Source organism: Malurus melanocephalus, unplaced genomic scaffold (assembly GCF_030028575.1).
Source record: "Malurus melanocephalus ecotype Western Australia unplaced genomic scaffold, MMel_1.1 scaffold_100, whole genome shotgun sequence".
NCBI classification, from domain to species: domain Eukaryota; kingdom Metazoa; phylum Chordata; class Aves; order Passeriformes; family Maluridae; genus Malurus; species Malurus melanocephalus.
Window position 1 is genome coordinate 2166468 of NW_026623332.1, and position 27110 is coordinate 2193577.

At 40.3% G+C, this 27110-nt stretch overlaps 1 protein-coding gene across 2 annotated transcripts in view; it reads right to left on the reverse strand.

The window, feature by feature from the left end:
* Nucleotides 1–24574, reverse strand: part of DSE (dermatan sulfate epimerase) — a 34129-nt gene extending 9555 nt beyond the window's left edge. The window contains exons 1-4 of one of the 2 annotated variants that reach the window (XM_057368993.1): nucleotides 24438–24574; nucleotides 23909–23978; nucleotides 11652–12120; nucleotides 277–530 (exon numbers count right to left, since the gene is read on the reverse strand). In XM_057368993.1, the coding sequence (XP_057224976.1) occupies nucleotides 277–530; nucleotides 11652–12067 (670 nt within the window). In that variant the 5' untranslated portion in view covers nucleotides 12068–12120; nucleotides 23909–23978; nucleotides 24438–24574. Of the gene's footprint in view, nucleotides 1–276; nucleotides 531–11651; nucleotides 12121–23908; nucleotides 23979–24244; nucleotides 24323–24437 lie in introns of those variants that run through there. The other variant, XM_057368994.1, reaches the window with a different exon arrangement.
* Between the last annotated feature and the right edge of the window lie 2536 nt (nucleotides 24575–27110).

The window sequence follows — 27110 nt, forward strand, 5'->3', positions numbered from 1 at the left end:
TGAAAGACACTGTCCATAAATCTGGACTGGACAAACTGCACACAAGAATTTCCAAATCACTTAGAAAACTGAATTTATATACACACACACCATGCATTGTACATCCACCCATAGCCTTTGCCTCTATTCAGTAAATTAAATTTTACTAAGCAGCAAAAGAGCAAACCCAAGAAGCATATTTATCAAATCCTGAACTTTAAATGCTGAATTTTAAGTAAGTTGCTGATTTGAGTTGATACACTYCAGAAAAAAACATTCCTATGGCTTAGCACATACCTTGATTCATCAGAACCAGGCTTCCAGCCAACAGGGCCACACAGTTGGTAGGCTGGTGGTTGTGCAGGTACTGGAAGCCCCATCCACGTCTGTAGGATGCATCATACATATATCCCGAGGCATTGGCAATTACTTCAAGAAATCTCTCCTGTTGAATCTTGCTAAGGTAGCTGTACAAGAAGTCATATGCAGTGGCAAAACCAACCAAGGAGTGAGCAAGAGGGACCTCATCCCATGGGGCATCCTTCACTAGCCTGTCAAKAAAGAAAGATGCCAATTAATTGAGTTTCACCCACTTAGTTTTTCCCCTTACTGTACTGTGATATGTATATGGGTTAATGTCTCCAAAGTCAGACAATTCAGGTTGAATTTTAATTCAGTAGTAAGCTACTTACCAAGTCTCTAAACCATTTTTTTCCTATTTATGGACAACATAAACCTTCAAAGCTCATTAACTTTATTAGAAAGATTAATTTGATAAATATCAAAAAAGTATTTGAAATATTCCAGGTTTTTGCTAAGAGAAAGGCAGAATACTGATTGTACAGAAATGGAAACTATTCATCTGAAGAAAGATTCATATAATTTTGGTGATAARGTAATATGCCATAGTTCATATGCCTCCAACCTCCTGTAACAAATCTTTTTTTCTTTTCCAAAGGAGTCAACTGATGATTAATGGTGCCTATGGGACTAAAGCTGTCTTTAAAGCAAGTATAATAAAATAACTCACTATATTGTTTCCTCATATCCCAAATGCATTCAAGGACAGAAGTAGAGAAGATGAAACTCACTTTGACTACAGTTCAAACTAACCTACTTAACAAACACTGTTTTTTAATGCTAAGACAGAAAAGAAGTACAATGCTGCCAATACTAACATTTATTTTCTAGGAACTACTGGCTTGTATCCAATGATTACACTCAACTTAGCAAAATAGTACATTTATATCAYGAAAATTCATAATATGGGTTGTGTAGAACAAATGCTCCTCTTAAATCAAGCATAAATTGTGTATCAAAGACTTTAGTTTTGTYGTACTTACAGCAAGTAAGTACCAGGCCATGGTTCAACAGAAAAGGAAATGTAAGGAATACATAGTGAAAACAAACTTTGATAAATTGAACTATCATCAGTTGCTTTCTTTCACGTTTTTTGCAATATATTTTTAATTACAGAAATGAATTTTAAATTGTTGAGATSAGTGTCCTACTGCAATCAGTGGAAACAGTGCTGTGCTCCTGGAGGCACACATATTCCAGTTTCAACTATTCTATGACTCTATAAATATGATTTCATCTTTGTTTGTGTAAGCAGCAGTGTGAACAGATAAGAAAAAAAATCCCAAAAGAGTAAGATAAAACCAAAAAAATTCTGCTAGAGAAGAATTTATTCACATTCCAAATGCATTAATAAACCATATAGAAATTATGACCATCAGGCTAAGGCACTGCAACGATGGTAAAAGACAACATGTGCAAGTGAGAAAAAAAGGACTTTTAATTTTTATTTCAGCATATTTAACATTTTTGGAAGAATTCAAATTTGGCACATTCATACTTACATGTCAGGAAACTGTATGTTTTTTGATTAACTGAATTAATTTTTTTTAATCAAATATATTTCTGGTTATTTGTCAATCTCAATTTTCTATTTCTGCTTTTTCATCTTTCCTTATCATTGAAAAAGCTCTTAAAACGTTGTTGATCCTATACATAAAAGTGAAATTGCATTCTATGCCAATTACATGCAATACTCTGGCACCATGATTCCTGCCAGGAATCCTTTGACACAGAAACTTTCCTTTGATCAGCTATATCATGAATTCTAGTTTCCAAAGTATTTTTAGTTTCACTAAACCTTTGCATATTCAGAAACCAGAGTTCAAATGGGTACAGGAAATTTCACTTTAAAGGCATCTGCTTGGAACAATTAGAAAGAGTTTGAGGCCAAGCTATACATTAGGGTGCAAGAAAACTGCAATGAAAGAATCTGAGCTGATTTAAAATATTTAATTAAAAGTTCAGCATCCTTTTAATAACACATAAGCTACTAATCAGATTCTGCTTAAATATATTTTGCTTAAGCCTGATCTTTACCTGACTTCATTTAAAATGGGATTTGCCAGTGGAACTGATTTATTGTATCTTTCCCTGTTAAGGTGCATGCTAACTTTATGTACAGTTTCTAACAGAATACTGCATCAAATTGTACAGCATAAGAGCATCTATTAGTCTCCATGGCAACACKTCTGACAAAACAGAAAGCACTTTTCTATATGGGAAGTGCTAAATTGCCAAGTTATAACTGCATTTAGGCTTCTGATTTCTTCAGGAAAAAAAATAACCAAAACCCACAGCCTTTCAGTGTGAAAACCCTTATGTTAGGCACCCTAATCATAGATACTGACATCATTATCCAGCTTGGGTTAGACAAGCAATTTTGTCATAACTTCCCTCAAAATGCAATTCCGCACAGTCAAGCCTGGTATAAAATTTCAGAGAGGAGATTTACACACAAGTAATAGAGAAAATTAAAGATGATGATTTAAAAATCTTCATTTCTAAATGTACAAACCCACAGTCAACATCTGTTTTAAGATGAAGCTCTTTTGAAATAACAACTCTTTAGYTGCAATAAATCAGTGCACTCCCCTTAACTTAGTTTCAAGGGAACCAAGCAATGTACACCAAACATGTGGAACAYGATTCACAAGAAGAATGGTCAAATAGCAAGCACTCCATGGTTTTTGCATCTAAATTATGTTCTCATTTTTCAAATGCATCCCCCACTGTCAGACTTGGTAAATAGCCTGGCTGATAAACTGTGGGAAAGCACAGAGCCACAGGCATGCACCAAATGTATGTGAAAAAAGTGGTTTTGGTCTAACTATTAACTGCCAAGAAAAGTTGTGTGTACTTATACAAATAAAGATAGGTAAAAATATGCCAATGCCTTTCCCTGCAAAACAAGCCACTCAAGACTGGAACTTACTATCAGAGAGTACGAACTTCAGCTTCACAATTAAGTGCATTTGATACCAGAAATGACCTTTACCTCAAAACATGCCTTGTCATCCTTGAAAGGCATCAGATATTACAAAAACTAACAAAAACAAGCAACAAAAATTAAAAATTCAAAGTAAAGAAAAATATCTATAATGGATTCTTTAATATAAAACAACTACTTAGTTGCAGACACACACGCTTTGAGCAAAGGCAGCTGTTCCAAAAATTCTAAAACACATATTAAAATAATGGCAAATTTTAAAATATTCTAAAACATAATGTCATCCCTACAATACCTTTTTACTCTTATATACCTGTATCTCTAGGTATAGGTATATTTGGAGGAGGTGCCTATCTGGAAGYTTCAGATGGTTTATGAAAGAGCACAAGTTGCTGAACAGGTGTGCTGCCTCATGGTCAAATTTCATAAACATCCACAGCCATGTGCATTGTTCCGCACAAAAAAAAAACCCTGCTGTTCTAGACAAATCTTATGACTGGCACAGGATAAATACATCCCTGGGGGTGTTCTTTAAAGTTTTGTTCATCTGTGTCACATAAAATATTTTTGTTACTGCATTTTAAACATTCAGAGTTTGATACAAATCTTCTGTGAAGAAACTGGAGAAATAAAAAGATCATGGATAAGGTTGAAATAATGGGTTAGTGTGGTTTTCCTACATATGTTGAGAATTTTAGCATGGTGGAATGTGGTTTATCTGTTTTAGATTTGCTACCTTCTACAATGAAGGGTTAAGACCCTGTTTTCCAGTGATCAGTTTACGGCACCAAGAACCCTCATGCATGCACTGCATTTTTTTATGTATACACAACACCTTCATAAAATGCAAATTCAAGCTCTAAATAAGAACACTATTTGCATAAAATTTTGGATGTAAAATAAAAACCACTATTACCAGCAAAGCCAAGATTACTACAGCCTCTCAACTTCCTGACAGCATTCCTGATGCTACTACTGTGTCTTCTCTCAGTGGAATGGGATCCTGTAATTTCTCACTACTAAATAACTACGTCTTTAGTGAAAGTAGGGTCACCTCCTGGCAATCCCCGACATTAGTACATTCTGAGAGAAGAACTGACTGTGAGAGCAGCCCTACCAAGGTGGATTTTGGGGTACAGGTGGATTAAAAGCTGGACATGACCCAATGATGTGCACCTGCAGCCCAGAAAGCCAWCTGAGCTCATCAAAAGCAGTGTGGCCAGCAGGGCGAGTGAGCAGATTCTGCTCCTCTACCCAGCCCTTGTGAGACCCCACCTAGAGTGCTGCAAATCCTCTGGGGTCCTCAACAGAGGGSTGGAGMACCTCTCYTATGCAGACAGATTGGGAGAGATGGGGTGGTTCAGCCTGGAATAGAGAAGTCTCCAGGGAGACCTTACAGAAACCTTCTAGTACCTAAAGGGAGGCATATAAAAAAGGAAGGATTTTGCATGGACAGACAATGATAAAACAAGGGGGGATGGTTTTAAATTAAAAAAGGAGAGATTTAGATTAAACGTTAGGTAGAAGCTCTTGACTGTGAGGATGGTGAGGCACTGGCACAGATTGCCCAGAGAAACTGTGGATGCCCCAAAACTTGAAGTGTTCATAGCCAGGCTGGACAGGACTTTCAGCAACCTTGTCTAGCCCAAGGTATCTCAGGCGATGGCAGGGGATTTGGCACTAAATGATCTTTAAGGCACTTCCAACCCAGACCATTCTATGTTTCTATGATTCCATTAGCATTTCTCCCAGAAATATAAGCCAAGGGAAAAACCAGTGCCTGACCAGTTAAGGGTAGGATTTAAACCAAATTCTACTGCTCAAGTGAGTTTCCCAATCATCATTGTGGGATGTTTAGAGTCATCTTTCCTTCACAGTGTATCCAGTTCTAAAGAACAAATCGAAGTAAATAAGAAAATAACCCACTTTAAGACACAGAATATCCTTCCAAGCAGTGTGAGATCTGATTTTTGGCCTCTAGGTCAACAACTAACATGATTATCAGTGCATGCAAAATGAAGAATTTAGCACATGCTGACACATATGTTACACAAGTAATCCACATCCTGAATTTTCATGCTCCAAACTTTCCCGTAACAAATTACTGCAGAGTAACTCCTRGAGGTGGAGACTGAAGGAAGGATGCCCGTACTTCCTCCTCAGTAGTGCAATCCTCAATCTCATTACATATACAAAGGAAATGACTCAGTTTTCTAATGGCTTACAGGTTAAAATTAGTTCTARGACAGCCCTGCAGGGCATTTGGATGCCACTTACCCCAAACATGGCAGCCAGCTAACAGGAAGATTGAGTTTAATGCACACTGAATGTCAAGTGTGAATGCAAATAAGGCACATAATGGGGCCAATCGACGTCTGGATCCTGGGATAGCTTGTCTGCCCAATGCCAAGAGCAATGCCTTGGCACTCTTGCTATTGTCCTGACCCACAGCTGTAAACCTCCCATCTGACAAGAAACAGAAATACTCTTCTGAGGCTAGACAAAGCGTACATATCAAGAGGGAGCACACCTGCCAAGGGCAATGAGACCACCAAMATTCATTTTATAAACTAGACCAAATCTTAAATATTTTTCTTACAAAGTCTCCAAAACAAAGTATTTTCTTGTGCTTAAATGGAATATATTCTTAATAACTAAAGTACTATTCTACAATTGTCGTTTTGGGAAGAAAAAAGAAGAAGCTTTAAAAAACCCAAAAACAACCTCTCAGCTTTTACCCTTTTGCACTTTCTTCTGTTTGGCTGCCAAAACAAAACCCCCCCATTATCTGCACAACTTTAGTGTTCAGTCATTTGCAACAACAAAAAAGTTAAGAACAAAAAGCATACTTGAAAAACTGATGGTTTATGTTTTCAGTGTCAAAGGTAAAACAAGTTTGCCCCTCTGTCTTTACCAGCCATGTTTCAGCAGCAACCCATGACATGCTTGTGTTCATTGCAGCTCAGTTGACAGAAGAAAGGCCAAGGAGTGTAATGTAAAAGGCTACATTCATGTCAGTATGGAAAAAAAGGGCAACATACAGACAGAAGTTTTAAGAGCTTACTATAAAAATAGAGTTGTACTGCTTAGGTGCTTAGGGGAGGCAAGTAAAACTTCAGTTCCTTAAAAATCCTAATCTACTTTTTAACCTCTTTGCCTCTTTTTCCGTATGGGTCTATAATCATCATTCTGATGCTTCTAAAGCTTCTTTCAGACCTTCCCTCATTTTTGGCTTTGATCACAAGAGGGTCCTTTTCACACAGGGCTTGCTTTTAGCACCCATCATGATGCTTCTGCGTTGACACATTAATAACGTAGAAATGACTCTGTTTTAGTTGTTCTCAGTRTCATATTAAGCAGATACAGGAATTTAATTACGTTATTATTTCAAGAGATTACCTCTAGCTCTTGGTCTAGCCAATTTTTATACCAGTCATGCCACAAAGCAAGCTTCCTGCAGCTATCACAGAACTTCATCACCAATTTATCTCCTCTATCAATTTAAAACCAAGATATTAGAGAAGCTCTCCAAAATCCAGTTAATTTCACAGACACGCACAATTTCTATTTTTAAACACTACATATGTAGAAGATAAAAAACAGCATAAGGGTTTGATATTTCACTTACTAACATAATACATTTTCCAGATACCAAATTCATCCTCCTACCCTTTCTCTTCTTTTTCTTCCTCTCTGTAGGAGACCGCATACTGGCATCCTCCAAGCTTCTTTTATACTCACTTGTATTCCATAGTCTTATAAAGCCCCCCCTAAATGTTCTTTGAATGTGACTGCAGGTTGATTATTGGGAGTCAAACAGATGTTATAAATTTCTGCTGTCAGCACAAAGACTTGTTTTATTTCAACTTGGCATATATGAATTTATTTCAGTTAAATGATTATCCACGTTTAATTATTTACATGTATCTATTTTTACTTTGTAATCTGTATTGTTCAACATTTGGCACTAGCTGGATACTACCAGCAAGGGTCCTATAGGATACTCCACTACTTTCTCATAAACAGTGACTGACAGAAGGCTACACGATTGCTAGTTTAAAAGAAAACAGCAGAAAGGTCACAGATCTGTTTTGTCAAAGCCTCCTGTTAGCTTCTACTTAGTTGCTGCTATTTCCCTGGAATGTCTACATGTGTTGACAGTAATTATCTGCCCCATGAAACCCACAGAGCCGCCTTACTGTTAAATCCCACACCTTACTGCACATTGGTAACATACTTGTCTTTAAAAATGGGCATCACCTATGTGCAAAAAATAAAAACCCGAAACAAAAAAACTCCCTAATCCATAGAAATCTCTCCAGYGACTGCAAATCAGGACATCTCTCCTGCTGCAAGAAGGGCACAGAATTTGTGAACTTCCAAGGCATTTGTTTGTAAGGTGGGCTTAGTAAAGAAGAGAGCTTTTCACTGCTTTGTCCAAAACAGAGAATCTGACTGAACTCTCATTTCTGCACCCTGTGTGACTCCAATTACATCATTCTGCTCAGTACGGGAACGGGACAAGCCAGCAGCATATGGAAAGAATCACRAGTACAGATTCCCTCGGCCAAAACGCCCTTCTGGTGGGGAGTGCTCCAGGGGCCAGTCWGAGATAAAATGCCAGAAAACACATCAATATCCTCTGTTCCCTCTAAAAGAAGACAATATGGTTCAAATATAAGGACAAACTTTCCATAAGATTTCAGACAGTATCTAGATATCCAATCCATGGAAAATCAGCTTTTAATTTTTACAGGCAGAACCATTAACGCTCATCTATTTTAACCAAAATATCGATGCACGTTTGTTTGCTGTTGCTCGTCTCCAGAACAGTGTCGTTCCCATATTATTTTGGGTGATTGTTATAGTTAGCTATTACCCAGTGCCCCTCTGTTTATTTAAAATGTAAACCTACTCCAGGATGTAGCCATTAGGGATGCTCTGCTAATGAGCAGCATGCCTATCAACAAGGGTTGTTAYGACAAACGGCTCAACCTCTGTTAGTCGACACAAATGGGAAATCAGTTAAGGCTGGACTTCATTATGTGACTTAAAATGACTATTTTAATAGATGAGATAGGACAAGAGTGCTTAATTACATGCCCCTTCTATGTATATATCAATTAGCAGTAGACTTTCTCATATATGTATCTTGGATTATTGAAYGATATTTGGACTATTGAGGATTTCACTAATGTAAAGAAGAAATATAAAATGTCAGTCTCCTTAATCTCCTAGCATTCTGGAACAAATAACCAGCAACATTTTAAACCATATTTCTTTTATTCAACTACTGCACATGCTAAAAACATAAACCTTACTAGAAAACCTTTCTTTTCTGGTAAGACTTTAATTTTACTTAACACTGCCACAAAACTCAGAGGAAAATCATTAAGATGAATTTATTTTTTAATTCTAAAGCTATTTTAGAGTCAATGCCATGACAGCAGAAGTGAAAAGAAATCCAAATCATACCATTGAAAGAATAAAGCTGCCAGTGCTAGATTTAACTTTCCAACATGTTGATCGAACTCTCAGTGATAAAAAAGACATTTTTTCCAGTAAATTTACATGGCACTCTTAGCATCCACATTATTGAGAAGTCTCGAGAGAGATTTGTTCTATTTACCTTACTGATACCTCTTTGGAAAAGCCCTCTCTGCTGATGAAACAAGGAGTTCTGGTAGATGACTCTCCTAATATTCAGGGCTCCAAAGTCAGGCAACATCAAGACTGCTCCTTCTTTCCACCTTCCTGATCAGAACACATGTACCCTCAAATTATTTAATAAGGACAACAGTCATAATTTATCACTCAGAACTTTCCCAAAGTCTGAGGAAAMCCAAAGATGCCTAGATAGACTGGACAAAAAATTCCAATACTGTGACAGTACCAGAACAGCTCATGTAACAGCCACAACTCTTATTTATCATGTTTATTCTACTAGTCTTATCATAAGTGGAGAAGTGCATGCATTTCTGGTACTTTTAATTTCTTAGGAAAAACAGATTTACATAATCTGTCTGCCCACTCCTTCAGCTWCTGAACCTGCTAACCTATTTGAGCRAAGCCAGAYAGTGCAGTTCATGCCTCAGAGACGTCACATTCCTACTTTTCTGAAAACCACTGTTGGAAAAGGGAGCGAGATCAATATTGCTGCCATCACTGATGGAGCTATAGCGTAAATACCATGTTGACAGCATTCAGACCTAAGTCCTCAGAGGGAAAACAAAAATGGAAACCAGATCCATGCTTCTGCCACAGCATTTGAAGAGCTGGCCAGCTGGAGGTTATACAAAGGGCAGCTTAGCCCGACCCTATCGCCTGTGTTTATGATTTCCTCCTTCTGCACTTCCACTACTACCAAGCACATTGCAGCCACTTCTTTCACAAAGCAGAGAASCCTGATTAAACCTTGACTGGTTGGTGAATGGGATGTCGACATCAGAAGGGAAAGATGGGAAAAGCATGGCTTCTCTTTCACCAAGGCAATGCAAGATACTTGCTTGAGAAAAACAAGTAGTTTGAGGCAGATAAATGGCATCAAAGCCAAGTGGAAATGGGATATCTGCTCRGTTCTGATTAGTATCTGGTCAGCTGGGACAAAGGAGATCATTATAAGAGACAGAACWACTGCAATTAATCCAGGGCAGGAATCACAGGACACAAGTAACTTAAAAAAGGTTGAGACAGAGAGTGAGATGCAGGAAACTGAAAAAAAACAGACACAAACAAGCTCTCCTACTCAAAATAATGCTTCCCTCTCTTTCTTATTTTATTAAAACAGATGGCCATGTAACTATACACTACCCAAAACAAGTTAAGAAAGAGTGTTAACAATGAAASTAAGGTGGAAGGTGAATTTGGAGCAGTTTGTCTCCTATCAGAGATGGTCACACATCCTTGGATTCACCTCTGTAAGCTATATCCCTCTGTCAGCGTGCCAGTAGAAATACACACTGTCTCCAGAGYTAAGTAAGACTGAAGCTTTGTATTGCTATGCTTCAGTGGAAGATTTCRGAAATTACCACCATCGTTGTGACAACACTTTTCTTCCCAAATCCCATGTGTCCTCTCTTCTGTGACATGCAGGCAGTATATGGCCAGCAAGTCCCTTCTCTCTCCCATCACTTGTTTTGCTCTAGCTCATATATTTGCGTGGCATTCACCATTTTAGTACTTAGTGTAGGGGAACCTGAACACTGCAATGTGTTTTGAATCATGCCCAACATGAGGATAGAGATCCTAAATTATGCTAGCTCAAATCCAGCATAGTTCCAGTGATGGTCCATGGATGGATGCCATTTATAGTGGCATAACTACTAGTGGGTTACTAGAAGGTAAGGAATAGTAGTTTGAGCAATGAATACTGCTTGAACAGCTAATGTTTCTCTTCCTGTGCTGACTTGAATCTTGACTCACACTTCAGGCAAGCTGCTCTCACCACAGAGCTGTAGAACAGCRGCTATGACAGAAGGGAGCAGTGCCCCATCCAGCTCCAGCTCGCTGCCCAGGGCAGGTGCCACTGTCCTGGCAGAGTCCAGATTCCCACGCTCTGACCTATAACCAGCGACAGCAATCCTGGACCATGGTCTGCAAGGTGCACCAAATGCTGCAGGGAAGTAGGGGAAATGCATCTGTCTGAGAAAAAAGGGAGATAAATTACAGATGGGTATGAAAAGGAGCTTGGKGTCTCCACTCTGTAATCACTTCTACAGTGAGAATATTAATTTCTGACCCCAGAAAAAGAAAGTGGCACGGAGAAGAGAAGTAACCTGAAAGGATGACAACTCATATCCAGGGCAAGTTAATCCAGGAAGTGGCCATCAAAATGCCAGTTACTCRGGCAGTTCCAGTCATCAGATGGACAACTATCATGTCCTAGTATGTCTTAAGGAGAGACCCAAGAACCATGCAGCCAAGTGAAGCTGCAATCTGAACCAAAGGTCAGATAAGATGTTAGAGCAGACTCCAGAAACCCAAGAGTGTCACTCTTATCTACACCTAATTACACCTTTYATAGRTCTACCTTTCAGCACATCTTGCCAYAAACCAGAAGTGAAACCCTTCCTTCTGATTGAGAGTGGGTTTGTATTACCTTTTTTTACAGCAATTAGGGTGGTGCTCAAAGGATCATGCTCCTTTTAGATCAAGTTTCAAGAAGGTAAACCCAGTGAAGGTGAAAAGCTGTGTGTCACTACTGGTCCAGAGGAGGGTAAAAGCATTCAGCAAGTTAGTCACTGTTAAAATGAATATTGGAACAACTGACATAATTTAAGCAATTCACTCATCCACTCACTCCTCCAGCTGTAAGTAGTTTATACAGTAAGAACAACTTTAAAAAAAAAAAAAGACAAAAATCTACCAACTAGGCTGAGCCGCCATCCTCTCCATGTAATCCTTGGCCATACTGATAGCCTCGATGTTTTCAGGGTAAAGCACACAGAACATTGCCAGGGCCCCAAGGTTGTTGCCATAAATTTCATTCCAGCGAGCGCTGAACTCCTTTGGCTCCCAGGGAGGAAGGTACTCCAGGGGACTGGACAGCATGGTTTGCACTGCTTCAATCAGCCGAGCCGCGATGTGCCGGTGCGTGGTGCCRGCCTGGAGACGCAGCGTCTCCACGTCCCCTTTGGAGAAGTAGAGCATGGGGTAGCTGTCATAGTTGGCATTGACAAAAGGAACCATCGCGTCCCGGTCCTCCCTGGCGCTGTAGGCGAAGGCACAGCAAAGCGCGTGTATGAAAAACACACTTGGGGCTCCCCGTGTGTGAGTCCTCATTGTGGCATCCGATCTCCAGGTCTCAGTGGCAGCCAAACCATCTTTGAAATGTCCTGTGATAGACAGACATGAAAAAAGGAGTTAGAAAATGAATCTGTGAGGCTCTATAATTCAGGAGCCTCTCTTGGAAATATGATTCCATYTGAAGAGCCCCACGTATTGTCCAGGTGACTTTCAAATCATTTCTATATGAACACTTCAGACTAAACATCTACTGARCAATTCATCCAAGAGAAAAAGCTGCACACTTTGAAGAAAGACCCTTCCTCCCCCCATCTTTCCCTCTAATAGAACTGATACCGGTGGAAGGGACACAACAACAGTTCTTGTATTCGAGATTTCAAATGAGGGTGCCTAATATGAAGCAGCGCTGACTGTACTGGCAAGTGAAGAAGGGCGGGAAGGCAGGAGGAAGGGGGAGAGTCAGGGAGCTGGCGGCAGCCAAGCCTGCGTGCTGMCTTGGCTGATGTTAGCAGCTGGAGAGGGAAAGATGAGGAATGCTGGAGGTTTGTGCCGGGGTCACTTTATACCGTGCTTAAGGCCTCTGGTTCTGACACGTCCTCATTTAAAAAAAAAAAAAAAGAAAAACAAGTCAGGAATCAAAAAGGGAAACAGTAAGTGGCAGAGTCTTAGAAAAACAGCTGAAATACCTTGCCTTCCGGGCATTTAGGGGTTTGCATTATTAGTACTTTTTTCCAAGGGGCTTTCCATTTCACATGTGGAGATTTACTGCCAGTTACCAAGAAGGCTGAACACTGAATAAAAATGCACATTCYTCTGTGTATGTGACTTCTTGAAATGCGCTCAAATGGGAAACCTATGCATTGGTAAATGCCACTATTTAAACCTACTAAGTTACTTTGTAGAAATTACCAACTATCTGGCCTAAAGTCACAGATAAAACATGGCCAAGATCCCCCTGAGGAAAGCCAGCAAATTCCTAGAATTCTTGTGAGGGAAAAGGTTATGGAAAGCAGGCTCAAGTGAGACAGTTTTATGTAAATAATGAACAGTAGTTTTCAATTATTAATAGGAGAAATAGAAGGAAAGAAAACCTAAAAACAGATACATTTTTTTTGTGCCATGGAAAACCTGTTTCATAGGATTCAGTCATAAAACTTGTAGGAAGTTAGAGTACAAAGCAACTTTGTATTTCTCCCCACAGGTCCCTATTCCATTGCCAAAATTTTCTTATAGAAACCTAGGCTGCTAAAACTTTATTTAGAGACCCACATCCTGTTTCAACAAAGTCCTTAATATGAGACAACTTTGACAGACAAGGACCCTTCATGACTACTGGGTACCCWGACCCTCTAGATTTTTATGCTCAACCCCTAGAATTAATTTGGGAGTAAATATGTTTGGCCAAGAAATACATAATTTCTTGTACATCCCTACCTCAGGCACAAATAATATTGCACCCTGTAACTGCTTAAATTTATCTATTATAGTGAGCAGCGTAATTGCTCAAATGGAATGTAATGGAAGATGGCATTTTCATGGTACTTTAAGGCATTTTGTAAGAACATTTTACCCAGTCTTGGATRCAAACCTATTATTACAGGACACATTATCACAGGCTGGTTTATTTGGTAACACTTTTACTATACCTATATAGTTTCTCACCACATAAACACATTCAAAAAGAAACATGCACCATAGTTTATCCAGACATACTCAAATCTACTTGTATTATTCTCCATAATGAAGGAAATTATACAATAGTACATTTTGCGAGGAAGTAGGTAAAAAACCAGCCAAACCAGCATATTATGATTAAAACACAATGTAATCTTTTTAATTTATGAAAAAACTGCTTTGTCATAACTATAAAACACCATTTAGTTTTTTTAAAGCCTCTGTGATCCTTTAGAACTGTGGGCAGAGGAAAGAACCTAAACCCCTCCCCCCCAAAAAAACCCTAAAAATCCTTGTAGCTTTTTCTATGTTCAAAGTTTCCCGGCTTACATAGGCAGAAAAAAATCCCAGCTAGGAGTAAGGACTTCATGCATTCTTTCCTTTGGTTTGATTTCTCTCAGTACTTCTGCACATCCGTGAGAATTAAGAATATGAATAAATTTAGGGATGGTTTTAATAGCTCCCTAAATTAAGGTATTTCTGACCAGCAATTAGGAAACATACAGTAAGGTTTCCCAGAACTGCTCCTTTGCAAATCTGAACACATTTCCCAACATTACACCATCATCAAACACATCCCGTGCTGCCAAGAAGGCATAGCCTGTACTCTTAGTATTCAATAGCCTCTCCCATTTTCACCCTTCATTCAGGTGCACATTTCCTAGAGAAGGTAAACCCTTTTTTTTCACCTTTACATGAGAAGGAACCACGGCATCACATTGTTTAGGCTACAACAAAATAACTGGAAAACCAACCTACTGTATATTCATAAGCAGCTTATTCAGAGTCAAGATCRGGAAGAAAGTCAATATACAGTGACRAAASCAGGAGTAGAAAATAATTTATTCTTGGTWAAATTACACTGACACCCTTCCTATGATATGAAGAGAATAACTCACAGCAGCCACTCCATACAAACCTCTGAACCCYGATTATCTGCACAGATGAAGCCAGATCTGTGCAAGTAACAGCCCACATAAGTTCCAGCTTTCCAGTTGTGAGTGAACCTGCTGTAAGTTTGCTTGATACACAGGGCTTGGAAGAATAGGAGCCCAGGCCTTCTGATCATTTGAYGTGCACTCACAATACCATTTTTAAAAGCTAAAGGAATTTCTTACTCTCATATTACACTACATCATTACCAGCCACATCTTCCAAGAAAAGYTTTACCAAGGAACTCAACCTTTTCTGAATACTAGGGGGTTTTATTCAGTTGGGAAACCATGACCTGATAAAGTATTGAAAATTAAAAGGAGAATAAAGGATGCTTGCCCATGGAAGAAAATGCTAATATACAATGTGCTTGGAAAATGTTGTCACTTAGTTCTMGATTGAAAGAGCATTTAAAATTATTTCCACCTCACTGCCAGCATAAACAAACAGTAAAAACCATCAATTATTCCAGRAAAAACACCCAAAACAGATAAATCTTAACTACTTTAGCTCTCCCCATCTGCATTAACTGGTAGATGTTCAACTGAACTCCCAAAAAGAAGTATTGTGAAACTGAAACCACTAACTAAACTAAACATTGGTTTATCGAGATAACTTCACCAAATAAACTATTTAAAAGCAAAGATAGGCCTACTTATTCCTGCCACATGTGTGTAGAAATGTCAATTCATCACTGAGAGAAGAGGAGTGAGAGAGAGGCAGAGGAGGAGGGAGAGGAAATGATGGCACTGTTAAGGWCACCAGCTTGCACAGCTGTCCTTGAAGCAATCTGACCTYCTTGTGGGTGATTAAGAATTAAAAMCRGGTAAAGAACTATGCCTYCCTGTAGTATCAGTTCTGAAGAGCCACKCTGTTTTGTGKSTGCTTTTTCCTGRGAYCACACKTCTATCACTTCTTAAAAAGCAGAAATTGCCRGTGTCTCTGCTGGGATCCCCCACACCAGCCCATGACTCACCTCTGACACAGGCATCTTGTCAACATTTAAATTCAGGAACAAAAAAGGTGGGATTTCAAGTGGCTAAAACTTCCACGAACTGGAAGCATTACAACACCACAGATTACTCAGGTTTCTGAATAAAAGATCTTCCCAGAGCCTAAGGTAGGGACATCAGCACGTCAGACTTTTTGTCTTCTTCTGGGAAGCTACTATTTTCAACAAAAGCTAGAGTTCTCATTATCGTTACCTGAGATACCTGAGAAACAAATGTTTGTGTAAGAAACRTGTTCAAACATTTAAAGGAAAATCTGCTCCATCACACTGACAAAAATCAAATCTTCAGGTTCAGTGTGCAAACTTTTACAGTAGAGTAGGCCTCTGAGTCAGCATGAACTTGGATTTCATAATTTTTTTGCACTTCATAAATTATTGACAGTGAAAAAGAAGGTTTTTAACTCAATTTTTTTCAATGCTTGTAATATTGTAACATGCAGTTCCATTTWGAACAGCATCACTACGGTTTTGTCAAAAATTACATTACAAGGACTGGTATTAGAACTAAAATAAGCAATTTTAGCACCCAATACTAAAGTAGGTAAGAAAGTAATAGATATTTTAACAAGAAATGGTCAACAATCAGAAACAGCTGCTGTCCTACCAAAACTGTGAAACTAATAGGTAAGATTGCGAAGAGATGTGTGTGGAATCTTGTTCCATCAAATGGAATGTGCATCTTTTTGTCCCAGTGCTGACAACTGCCAAAATGTAACACGAGGAGCAGTAGGTCGGATCACAGTGGAAAAAAGCAGACTTCTGTAGGAACTTCTTTTTTTGCACTTTGTCCAAATAGCTGAAATATCTTTTTGCACACATTGCAATTGACTTTGTTGCTGATGAGAGGAACAGCATGGAATTTATCAGCTGGAAATTTTGGTGACATATAATGGCAACATTCTAAAATCATGACAGTTACATCAACTGAAGTGCWATTTTGTTCAACCAAGTCAGTTTTACCACCAATCTAAATATTTTGCAAACATATTTAAAAATGAGAGAGTAACAAAGTTTTTCAACTGAATCCAATGACATTTTAGCATTAAACAATGCAGGACAGGTCCATGAAAATGGAGAGGTGAAAGGGTCAATAGAGACTAATTCCCATATATGCATTGCATTTAGTTCCAGAGAAACATATCCAATACAGCATAATTAGGTGGCAGATGGAGCAGAACAAATAAAACTATAAGCTTATCCTTGTGCTGTAATAATCACAACAAATCTGCTGACCAAAGTCCCAARCTGTGTATCTTCTACAACAACAAGCAGTACTGCTGAGTCCCTTTCAAAGCTGTGGGGCAAGACACCAGGGTAGGAAACTCCCACGTGCCAAGAGTCAGGAGCATTCAGGAGTCCTTCAGCCACCTTTTGGTTGGTGAGCTAAAACCAGTGACCATCTGCCTCTCCAATAAAAATACTGGAAAGGTGTAAAAATCACTACTTAAAACTTGACAAAYACCTATTACAACCTCAGCCACCAGGGGACATTACTTCATCTCTTCCTCTGATTTTTTCACTATGAAAAACATGCTACATCACAATTATACACTTTCAAAGGTATTTCAAAACTTAAATACTGAAATCCCAAATATAATTCAGAATTACATCTGCCATAAATAAAGCATAGCTCAGGTACCCAGGTGTTAGTATGCRCTTGTTCTGAAATGATCTGAAATACCTTGAAAGAAGCTTTGCATCAACTTCTGCATCTGACTAACAGCTGTGCTATGAAAAAATCCTAACGGCAACCAGAAACAGCCAGCTCCTATAGGGATTATCAATGTATGACATCATGTCAGCAGTCAGGATTTAAACTTGTGCCTGTCCTTTGATCTAACACAAAATCAAATGGGTCTGTGTGGAGCAATACACAGCCGTGTCAGACCATAATTCTGGAAGAATGGAGGGTTGCGTTCATTCTCCACCACGCTACAGGTAAGACAGCAACTGCAAAGTATTCTTGCAAATTCACAGTAGGATCTGTGAGATACCTGTGATGTAAATTCCTTTCAGTTAAAAGCTTCTTGGTCTATTTTATCACTGTATTATTAAACTAACAGGGCGCACACACACACACACACACACACTGAATTCATAAACTTCTCCCTGCCTCAAGCAAAAACATGATTTAAATGGTCTGCATGTCCAAACCATAATTTGGGAATTTAGAATTTCCTTCTATTTTATAATTTATCCTCCTGTAAAAATGCTTTCTCTGTAATATTTTGGTTGCACTAACACTAACCTTTACCGGTATCTTTTATTCCATACTTCACTCTATGGAATGACTGAGGAAGTAATTTTGATATCTAGAATCCTGCAGACGATCATTCCCTACCAGTACAGACATGCCTGTTAAGGCATCCACATTCAGGGAATGAAAGCCCAGTCACTTTTACGATCAAAGGCACAAAACTATAAGCTACCACAGAAAGACTTCCTCTRGAACACCAGCACTGTATCCTGTGCTGACATAATTTCAAAAGGCCATTTCAATAATTAAAATTAGGTCCTGCTTTTTACTTCAGAAGTGTTTTCACAGATGTTAACACTATTGGAAGGCTGCTTGAGAATTTTTATCCAGGCCAGGAGGACATTCTCCCTCCTTCTGTCTGCTCCTTTAATGTCCCAGAGGTGAATCAAACCATTCATCCACGTGTTACTCTGTTAGGTAGGTAGGGCACCTTTTTAGGGCTTAGGACTAGGACAGCAACAAGCACTTCAGAAGCACAGAACTAAGGTTCCTGCACAATCAGGGTGGTGAAACAATATTCCTTTAGCAGCTACTGAGAAGTAGCTTGTCTTCCTGGCCYGGGCACAGAGAGCCACTCAGGGTCAGTAAGGCTGTGAACCCTCTGGTGTGGGGTATTTAGGAATGATGTTTAGGGTTTCCTCTGACAGCAACCCACAGCCCCTGAGGCACARCCACTTGTCACAAGAAGGGAATGATGGAACAGAATGCCTGGGGCAAGCAGGAGCCTCTGTGTGGATCCAGTGGTACAATCACAGAGCACAGGAAGAACTGGAAAAACTTCACAGGGTGACGRCAATGCCCAGGAGGTGCAAATCAAGGACAGGAAAAAATAATCATACACGGAAAAGGGGAAAGCCAATTTACTGCTGTCAGAACTCCTCTTTGTGCCTAAACCACCGCAGGGAGCTGCATGCCATCCATCTTCCCTCATTTCTGAGGAGRCTGATTACAACACCAGAAACTTCTGATACCGAAACAAGTGCTTTCATTCAAGACTTTAGCTTCTATCCTTTTTCCAACTCTTCTGGGCTTGACCTTCACTCTTCCAAATACTTGTAAAAATTTTAAATCCCCTCATTTGTTTTTCTCCTCTCACCTAAGTATAATTAACAGTTTTAATATTCCCTGCTTATTGTTTTAATTGTCTTTTGTTCAATTGCCTTCAAGGTGTCATAAACAAACAGTGATTCTGCTGGTGTTTTACAAAGCCAGCTCTCACTCTCTGTATATCTATCGACAGACTTTAGCTGAAGCTATCAAATAAATATTTTTATTTGTAAAGCATTTCCACAGGACTTTGTATTAATAGASAGGAATTCTAAAATGCATCATATCCTTCAGTTGCTATGGGATCAAAACKCATTTTAACTATGTTTCCATATCCTGTTTATGACTCAGTGTTGCATACAGAATTATATTAGTCTTTTAGTGTTATTTTTATTGTTTTGGCTAGGGTAGCATTAATTTTCTTYACAGTACCTGGTATGGGGCTATRTTTTGGATTCGCACTGGAAACASGGTTGATAATTTAGGGATGTTTTAGTTMCTGCTGAGCAACATTTATACAGCCAAGGACTTCTCTGCCTCTTCCCTCACCCCATCAGCAAGAGGGCTGAGGATGCACAAGGGGTTGGGAGGGGGCAGCCAGGACAGCTGATYCCAACAGACCACAGTGCTATTCCATAACATATGATGTCATGTTTAGCCTGTAATATTGGGAAAGAAGAAAGGTGCGTTCAGAGTTGTGGCATTTATCTTCCCATGTAATAACCATTACATGTGATGGAATYGTGCTTTCCTGGGGRTGGCTGAACACCTGCSCRTCCATGGGAAGSKGTGAATTAATTCTTTGTTTTGTGYGGCTTTTATCTATTAAAYTGACTGTATCTCAACCCAAGGGTGTTTTCACTTTTGTCCTTCCAATTCTCTTCTTCATCCYACTGAGGGGAGTGAACAARTGGCTSTGCRGGGCTGAGTTGCCAGCTGGGATTACACCATGGCAATTGTATATGTTAAATTATCATGACAGGATGTAGGAGCACCAGCAATGTCCAAAGATGCTGATGTTGGTCAATTTATGGACCTAAGTAGACTGAAATTTAGGCAATTTAAATCAACATTTGCTTTCATTCTATCTACATATAATCTCAGAGTGTGAGTATGCAGACCCCAAATGTGTACTCACACGGAACTATTGGTTCATTTTGTGTTTGTGGACCTAAACTGTAWCACCCTACCTGGCAGCTGCAGGTAGGGTGATACAGATGAGTATATTTTTCATTATTTTTGGTACAATTCTGTTGTTACCTCTGCTGCTTCCTGCCGTCACCTCATTATCTAGGGTTTCTTCATAGACAGAGCATACAGCTCCTCTCTGTCATCATAGATATAATAAACATGTACCCAGATGTAACTGTTTTTTTTCAGGGTACAAACCTGGAGAGACAAAATGTGTTGTCCTGTAGCTCCTTCGAGGCTGTCATTGTTCTCAGTGTTCCCCAAAATATCCTTAACAAAAGCCTTGATAAAAGTGATGATTACAATTTCAAGGACAGAAGCCTCAAATGCAGGTAGGAGCTAAATGGCTACATTATTCCATTTTTTAATATTTCAGTTATTACACTGAGTAGCAAAATGCAGCTACTCACAGTGTGCATGAGCAACCTGTGAKCAGGTGTCAACACAACCATTACATTATGGGTTAATTTTGAAATTTAGAATSTTATGATCCCATTTCTGACTGTAASTTGTGCAGGCACGGTTCTCATAGCAGAACTGAAACTGGACAGATCATTTTGGCAAAATGTGTGATGAACCATGATTGCAAGGATATGATTAAAAGGCTTTAAAGGAACATATCCACAGAAATGCTTGTAAACAACTTTTCAAAACACTTTAACAGCTCTAGACAGCCAYCTGATTAGAAGGCTTAAGAAGGCATACCAGGTTTATACAAAAATGTCCAACGTTTTTAATATTTATGATAAAAATCCTGCAAACAAAGTAAGAGCATAAACCAGGACAACTGTGGTGAAAGAACTTTTATGTTAAAATTACATTTCTTCTGTACTGATATAACACCTGCTGAGTCAAGTGACCAGTGTCCCTACAACCCTTTGCCTACCCTATAAACAATGCTAGTGCTGATTCCTACTGCATAAACTGAGTCTAAGCAAGAGGAAAAACAGACAGAAAAACGAAACGAAAAACGAAGGTAATTGCAGATTGTGTACATAATAGCCACATTGTGTCTGTGCTTTTACACCTCACCATGTCCCAAGGGTGGATGGAAGTGTCATGCCAGAAACTGATGTGAGAAATTATTTCCAGTGCTCTGTCCTTCATGTGATCCCCAAAATGACCAGATCCCTTTGGTCAGCTCTCCRTTACCAACAGTTAACTTCTGCTAAACTTGTACTGACAAAGCATTCAGAAAAGAGATCTCTGATGGCATTTGCTAAATTTCCTTTAGTTCCCTTCTCTGCCCAGTTCTTGTCCGGAGCAGGTAACCAAATCTGGTCAAAGCACARTGCACAAGGGTTTGGGGTTTTACTAATGCAGCACTGCTACACCTCACCATATCCCAGCTGGGCTAAGAGACATCAGCACAAAGTTTACCCAGATAAACAGAAGTCTGGCTCAAAGGGAGTCAAATGCAGAATCTATTGAATTATTTATATTACATATGTGGCTACAGGCATGAACACAAACTGGCACCATGGTTTAACAGTTTCGGGGACTCCCACTGGTGTAACTGCGCTCTTCAATCTACCTCAGCTGAAGGGACACAGCAAAGAAGGTGAGAACAGCCAGGACAAACTTGCTGCTGAGRTAACATATTTACCAATGAAATACACCTAGCTAAGAAAAAGTCAATCTCTTTGGATTACCAAGTCTAAACATGAAAACAATGGTTATGGAAAGCTGTTTTTTTCTTCAATTTTAATTTCTTCAGGCTCCACCCCACCCCCTTGCCAAAGTGCTTTATTTCTTGCAAAACATCCAGAAACAATAGCAATAGTAACTAAATTTATTTATGCTCATTGCTATAGTATGCTGTGGGTGCCAGATGTGCAAGTTTCCATACACAAGACTAAGAATGTGACAGAATTTTAGTTAAATGCAATCACTTCTGAGAGAAGGGACACTTCAGTTTTAGGGACACATTTACCTCCTCATTTAACCCTAGTTTTCACTGCTCAGACTGCTGTGTACTGATGGATAAGACCAATTCTCTACTAGGATATAAACTCCCTGTGTTCATTCACAACCCAACAGCTGCCTGGTGATGTCAATGACTTTTGACCACCACTGATCTAGTTTTTATTTGAATTCAGTTTGAAAAAAGCTTACGTACTTGGTACCATTGTTCTCCAGGAAGATAAATGCTACACACAGACCTCATGAGCCTTTAAAAAGAACSAAACCCAAGATGTCACTCTAAAATCAGCTTTAAGATACTCCTTTTTACTTACAACTGTATGCAACCTATGAAAATCACATTTGACCAGGTAATTAACCATATTTTCCTCTCCATTGTTGTACAGATATTTACTCAATATCTAGTCATAATAACTAAAACACACTGCAATAAAAACTGAGGCTGCCTAGGCAACCAAAATCAATCAACTTTTACCACAGACAAGCAATGGTTCAGTTCATGCATTTCTTTCTTGCAATGTTCTCTATAACCAAAGAACAGGTTAGAACCAATAATTCTACATGAAGGTCTACTGGAAAATTAGCACTGGGTGTCTTCTGAGGTCAGACTTCACAGCAGAGAACACAGGCATGCTTATAAACCATTCTCGTATCTTTTTCTTTTATTATCTTAAGAGCGCATGAGTGTTTCTCATGGCAATTCAAAATTATGTGAAACATCACAAAACCTCAAACAAAACAATAAAGGCAATCTCTTACTTTGAATAGTAAGAAAACTTCATTTTTTAAGAGGATCAATAGCTCTGCCCCATTAAAATACACTGTGGTTAATATATTTTGGATTCACRTCTCAGTGAGGTTTACAGAGTCAAGACTATCCCAATCCAGAACTATTACTTTGYTGACTTCTCCTAAAAACTTAGCTAATTAAGGTCATTGAAAAAAACACATACAAGCAATGAGACACACTAAGGAAACCCATAGTGGAAATACTACTTAACACTTCTGTAGAAAGATGCACCCAAGAAAATACAAGTAGTTACAAAACAAATTAATTAATTAAACTTCTCAACACMGCTGTGAAGCAAGCAAGCACATTTATCTGTTTTATGAGGAAGAAAACAGAGCCATAGGGAGGTGGAGCAACTTGCCCAAGGCTACCCAGCTAGAGTCTTTCAGAATAATAAACAGCATCTGAGTTATTGACTCCCACTGCTGCCCTTCAGCCGAATTGTTCCTTTCTTGAAAAACTGCAATGAGTTATAATAATAGCTGGCATGATAAACATAATGTGGCAATATTTTGGCTGAGATTTTCTTTGTCTTTGTTTAGACTATATTAAAATTTTTGTGTTATTTAAACTGCAGTTGATCTTCTTAGTGTGACTGAAAAATCTCCAAGTTGAGCAATATTTCTTGTATTTCATTCACAGCTGTGTCTACTTTTCATGTTGCCATTGCTCATGGCTAAAAACCAAGCCACTCCAAATCGAAAACGCAGGAACATGTCACAGCTTTATATTGCTTCAAGAGGGAATGACAGAAGATAAGAGAGGGTGGTTACTTTCATTCATACCAAATTGAATTTTATGAGCTGGCATGAGACGCACCAAGTGATGATGCCTTGCTTTCATGCAGTACTAGCTACAGGAACTGCAACTCGCTGCCCAGGGCTGAGAAGACGGACCTTCCCAAGTTGACAGCTCTAATCTCAGGTCACTTAAAACTTTTCAATTAAAAAAARAATAAATAAAAGAAGCGGCAGGAAGTTGCATCGGGCAAGTCGCTCTTTTCCTGACTCTCAGCCTGCCTAGGTACAACACAAGGATGCTACCGCTTACCTTTCACACCCGCATGTTTGGGAGGCTGAACTCAGTGGCCAAAGGCTCGGAGGCGCTTGCGGTCCCGGCGCTGCGGAGGAGCGGAGCTGTTACACACGGCGCCCACAGGTGAAGCTTCCCACGAAAAGCGCCACGTCCCCCCGCACACACCCACCCACCTCCCTCGGTCAAGCGGGGCCCGTCCTGYGGGTGTCCCGACAGCAGCCCCGCTCCGCCGGGATGGCCGGGAAAAGCCCGTCCCGCCTGAGGGCTGCTCCCCGCGGGACGCCCCGGCCCCCGCCCGCCGCTCACCCCGCTCCCGGCCGACCCRCTCCCTCAGCCCGGCCCCGCCGGCACCTGGAGCCGCTCCCCGAGAAGCCGCACAGCCCCGGGAATGTGCTGGGGGCAGCGCTGGGACCGCCCGTCCCTTGCCAAAGCCGCAGCCAGCACTCCCCCGCCCCGCTCCGCCCCGTCCCGCCGCCAGGCGCCCCGGCAGCGGCGGGATGGAGGCACCGCAGCGCAGCGCTGCCCGCCCCTCACGGGCACTCACCGCCCCCGCCCGCCGCCGAGCGCCTCTCGCCTGCCACAAAGTTTCTCCTCCGCAGCCCCGGGGGACGGAGCGGCGAAGGGGGTGAGGGGTGCGTTTTTCAACGCAGGAAGAAAGTGACTCCCCCGCTCCCGCTCCACCTCCCGCTTCCCCGCCCTCCTTCCGTACCTCTCCCCGTCCTCCTCCTCCTCCTCCCCCCGCCGGCCCCTCACGCCATGGCGGCCCGGCGCGGTGGAGCCCGCCCCGCTCCAGCAGCTCCTCTCGCTCCGTCTGTGCCCTTGTGTTTGTTTATCCCTGGCGCGCACACGGCTTTTCCCCCCCGCCCGTTCCTCCCCGCCTTGAACTTCACGGAAATGCCCTAATTCTCCGTTTTAGCGGGAGGACTCGTTTCTCCGTAGGGAATGTTTCGGTTCCAGCGCCGGAGTGGGGGCAGAGGATTGCCTGGAGCTGGAGAGTACGGCAGCAGTACCACGGACCGGGCAGGATGGCTGTGGAGGTGACAGCATCCCGGGTGTCCCATTCATGTTCCTTGTCCATCCCTAGTGCTGTCACCGTAGTGCGTGAAAGGACTAGGAYCTCCCCTCCAAAAGTCCCCTCAAGCCAGCAAAGAAACAAAAAGCCGATTTGTTAATCTGCTCTTTTCAAGTATGGGTGACTACTTGCATAAACGTTTCCCCTGTAAAAGAAGAAGAAAAAAAAAGAGGTGAAACACTGTCACTGTTCAAGTCATCCATCCCGACACTTTTCGCAGTCACTCAACTGCAAAAAAGCAATATTCAAAAGCAATATAAAAGAGGATAAAATAAATGATCCTTCGGAACATTCTCTTTTCTGTCTCAGTAACTACAGCCAAGACAAAGTTCAAAGTGAAGAATTCCAAATGTTTGTTGRATCTTCAAAACTTAGCATGTTTTATCGACTATGTAATGAAAATAAAAATACTTGAATGTGATATAGATCAGGACAGTCTCAACTACCTGAAGTTTACACTCACAAAGCATTTTCCTTATTTTAGTAATGTGTTTAACAATGTTACTGAATCAGTCAACAGGCTCATAACAGTGCTCAGTTCCCAATTTAAAAATGCAAAATTCACATTTTCTGAGGATGGTTTTAGAGAGGTTCRTTATGATTTCCTGCTCTTCTATCARGACTAATAAACTTGTGGAAGCTAGACAAAACTATAAATTTCCCTTCATCCTTTTATTCCTCTTGTATTTCTCAGCAATACCTATTGACAATTTCAGCCCTAAAGAGTAGGGATCCACAAATTGTTGCTGCAAACTCCAAGAGCAATGCCAGAACCTGGAATGAAGCCTTGCTTTTTTTGCCAGTAATGACATGCCTAAATGCACTAAGTGCTTCAGTTTCAGTCATGCAAACACTAGATTAATCATTAGAAGATTTGTTTCTAAACACCAATTTGAATGGTATTAGGCTCTACTGAATTGATAGCAGAGCTGTAAAATATTGGTGTTGTGATACAAGTGAACATGTGAAGAGCAGCAGACTCACAGTCAGACCAGATGTGGCTAATAGGCTGATTCTACAGGAATTTCTAGAATTACCAGGGTGCCTAAAGTAATCAGGAGAAGGGTGTTTACATACTTTTTCACGTCTTCATCATTATATATGTAAATATATTAAGTAACTGACTCTAAGTTAGTGGAATATGCCCTTATAATTCTGAAAAGCATAATGTATGAATGGCTTTTGAAATCCTGCCCTTGCTCTGTGCGTGGATCTCTCTGTATTGTGGAAAAAGTGCCCTRTGCTGCCCTGTCATGACTGAATCCCCAGGCAAAGCACACCATGGCTCCCTTAGAGCATGGGCTCTTGGCTTTCTGTCTCAGAAGGGATGGGATTGGATGTGCTGCTTGGATCTTGCTCTGGTGTGCAGTTAGGACATGGTGGAGATACCAACAGAGTGGAGAGCCACACATCCTCTCTGCCTCATGTCCTCTTGTGCAAAACAGGGCTCCTTTTACTTCCCAGTAACTCAGAGTGCTTGGCAGGCTAAACAGATAAATTAAAATGTATAGGATGATTCAGCCATATCTAAGAGAGGCGAGATCTGTTCAGACTGGATTAATTTCAGCATTGCCACTAGTAATTTTGAAGTTAAAATGGCCTCAGCTTAAGCAAGCATCATGTATAGTGAAAGACTGGAAAAATTAGCCTCAGGAATAGAAGCTGGAGGAAGATTGCCTTCAGCTATGTAAAAGCTGCTAAAAAGAAGATAATAATCTCTTATCTTCACCCTCTGAAAACAGCATGTAAATTGCAGTAAGAGAAATTTAGGCTAGCTAGGATAAAGAAAGTATTTTTAAGAGTAAATAAAGGAGAAGTGAATAGCACCTCTTTCCCTGGAGGCTTTTTGAGTGCAAGTTGGACATATATTTGACAAGAACGGTTCAGATCTGGAAAGTCTGATGAATATTGCCTTRGAGCAAGGGGTGGACCAGATGACCTGTCAAGGTCCTGTTTTGTGTGATTATGTTCAAAATGCTACTTGCACAGGCAAGATTACAGATTGTCTTTGATCTCTCTCTGCCCTTCACTTCTTTAGCCATGAGCAGAACCCCTCTTGCTGAGGMTGAGTTTCTCTCAGTGGTTTGCTAGCCTTGCTGCATGCCAGTGAATTCAGTGCTGACAGCAAGAAGAAAACAATTAAAC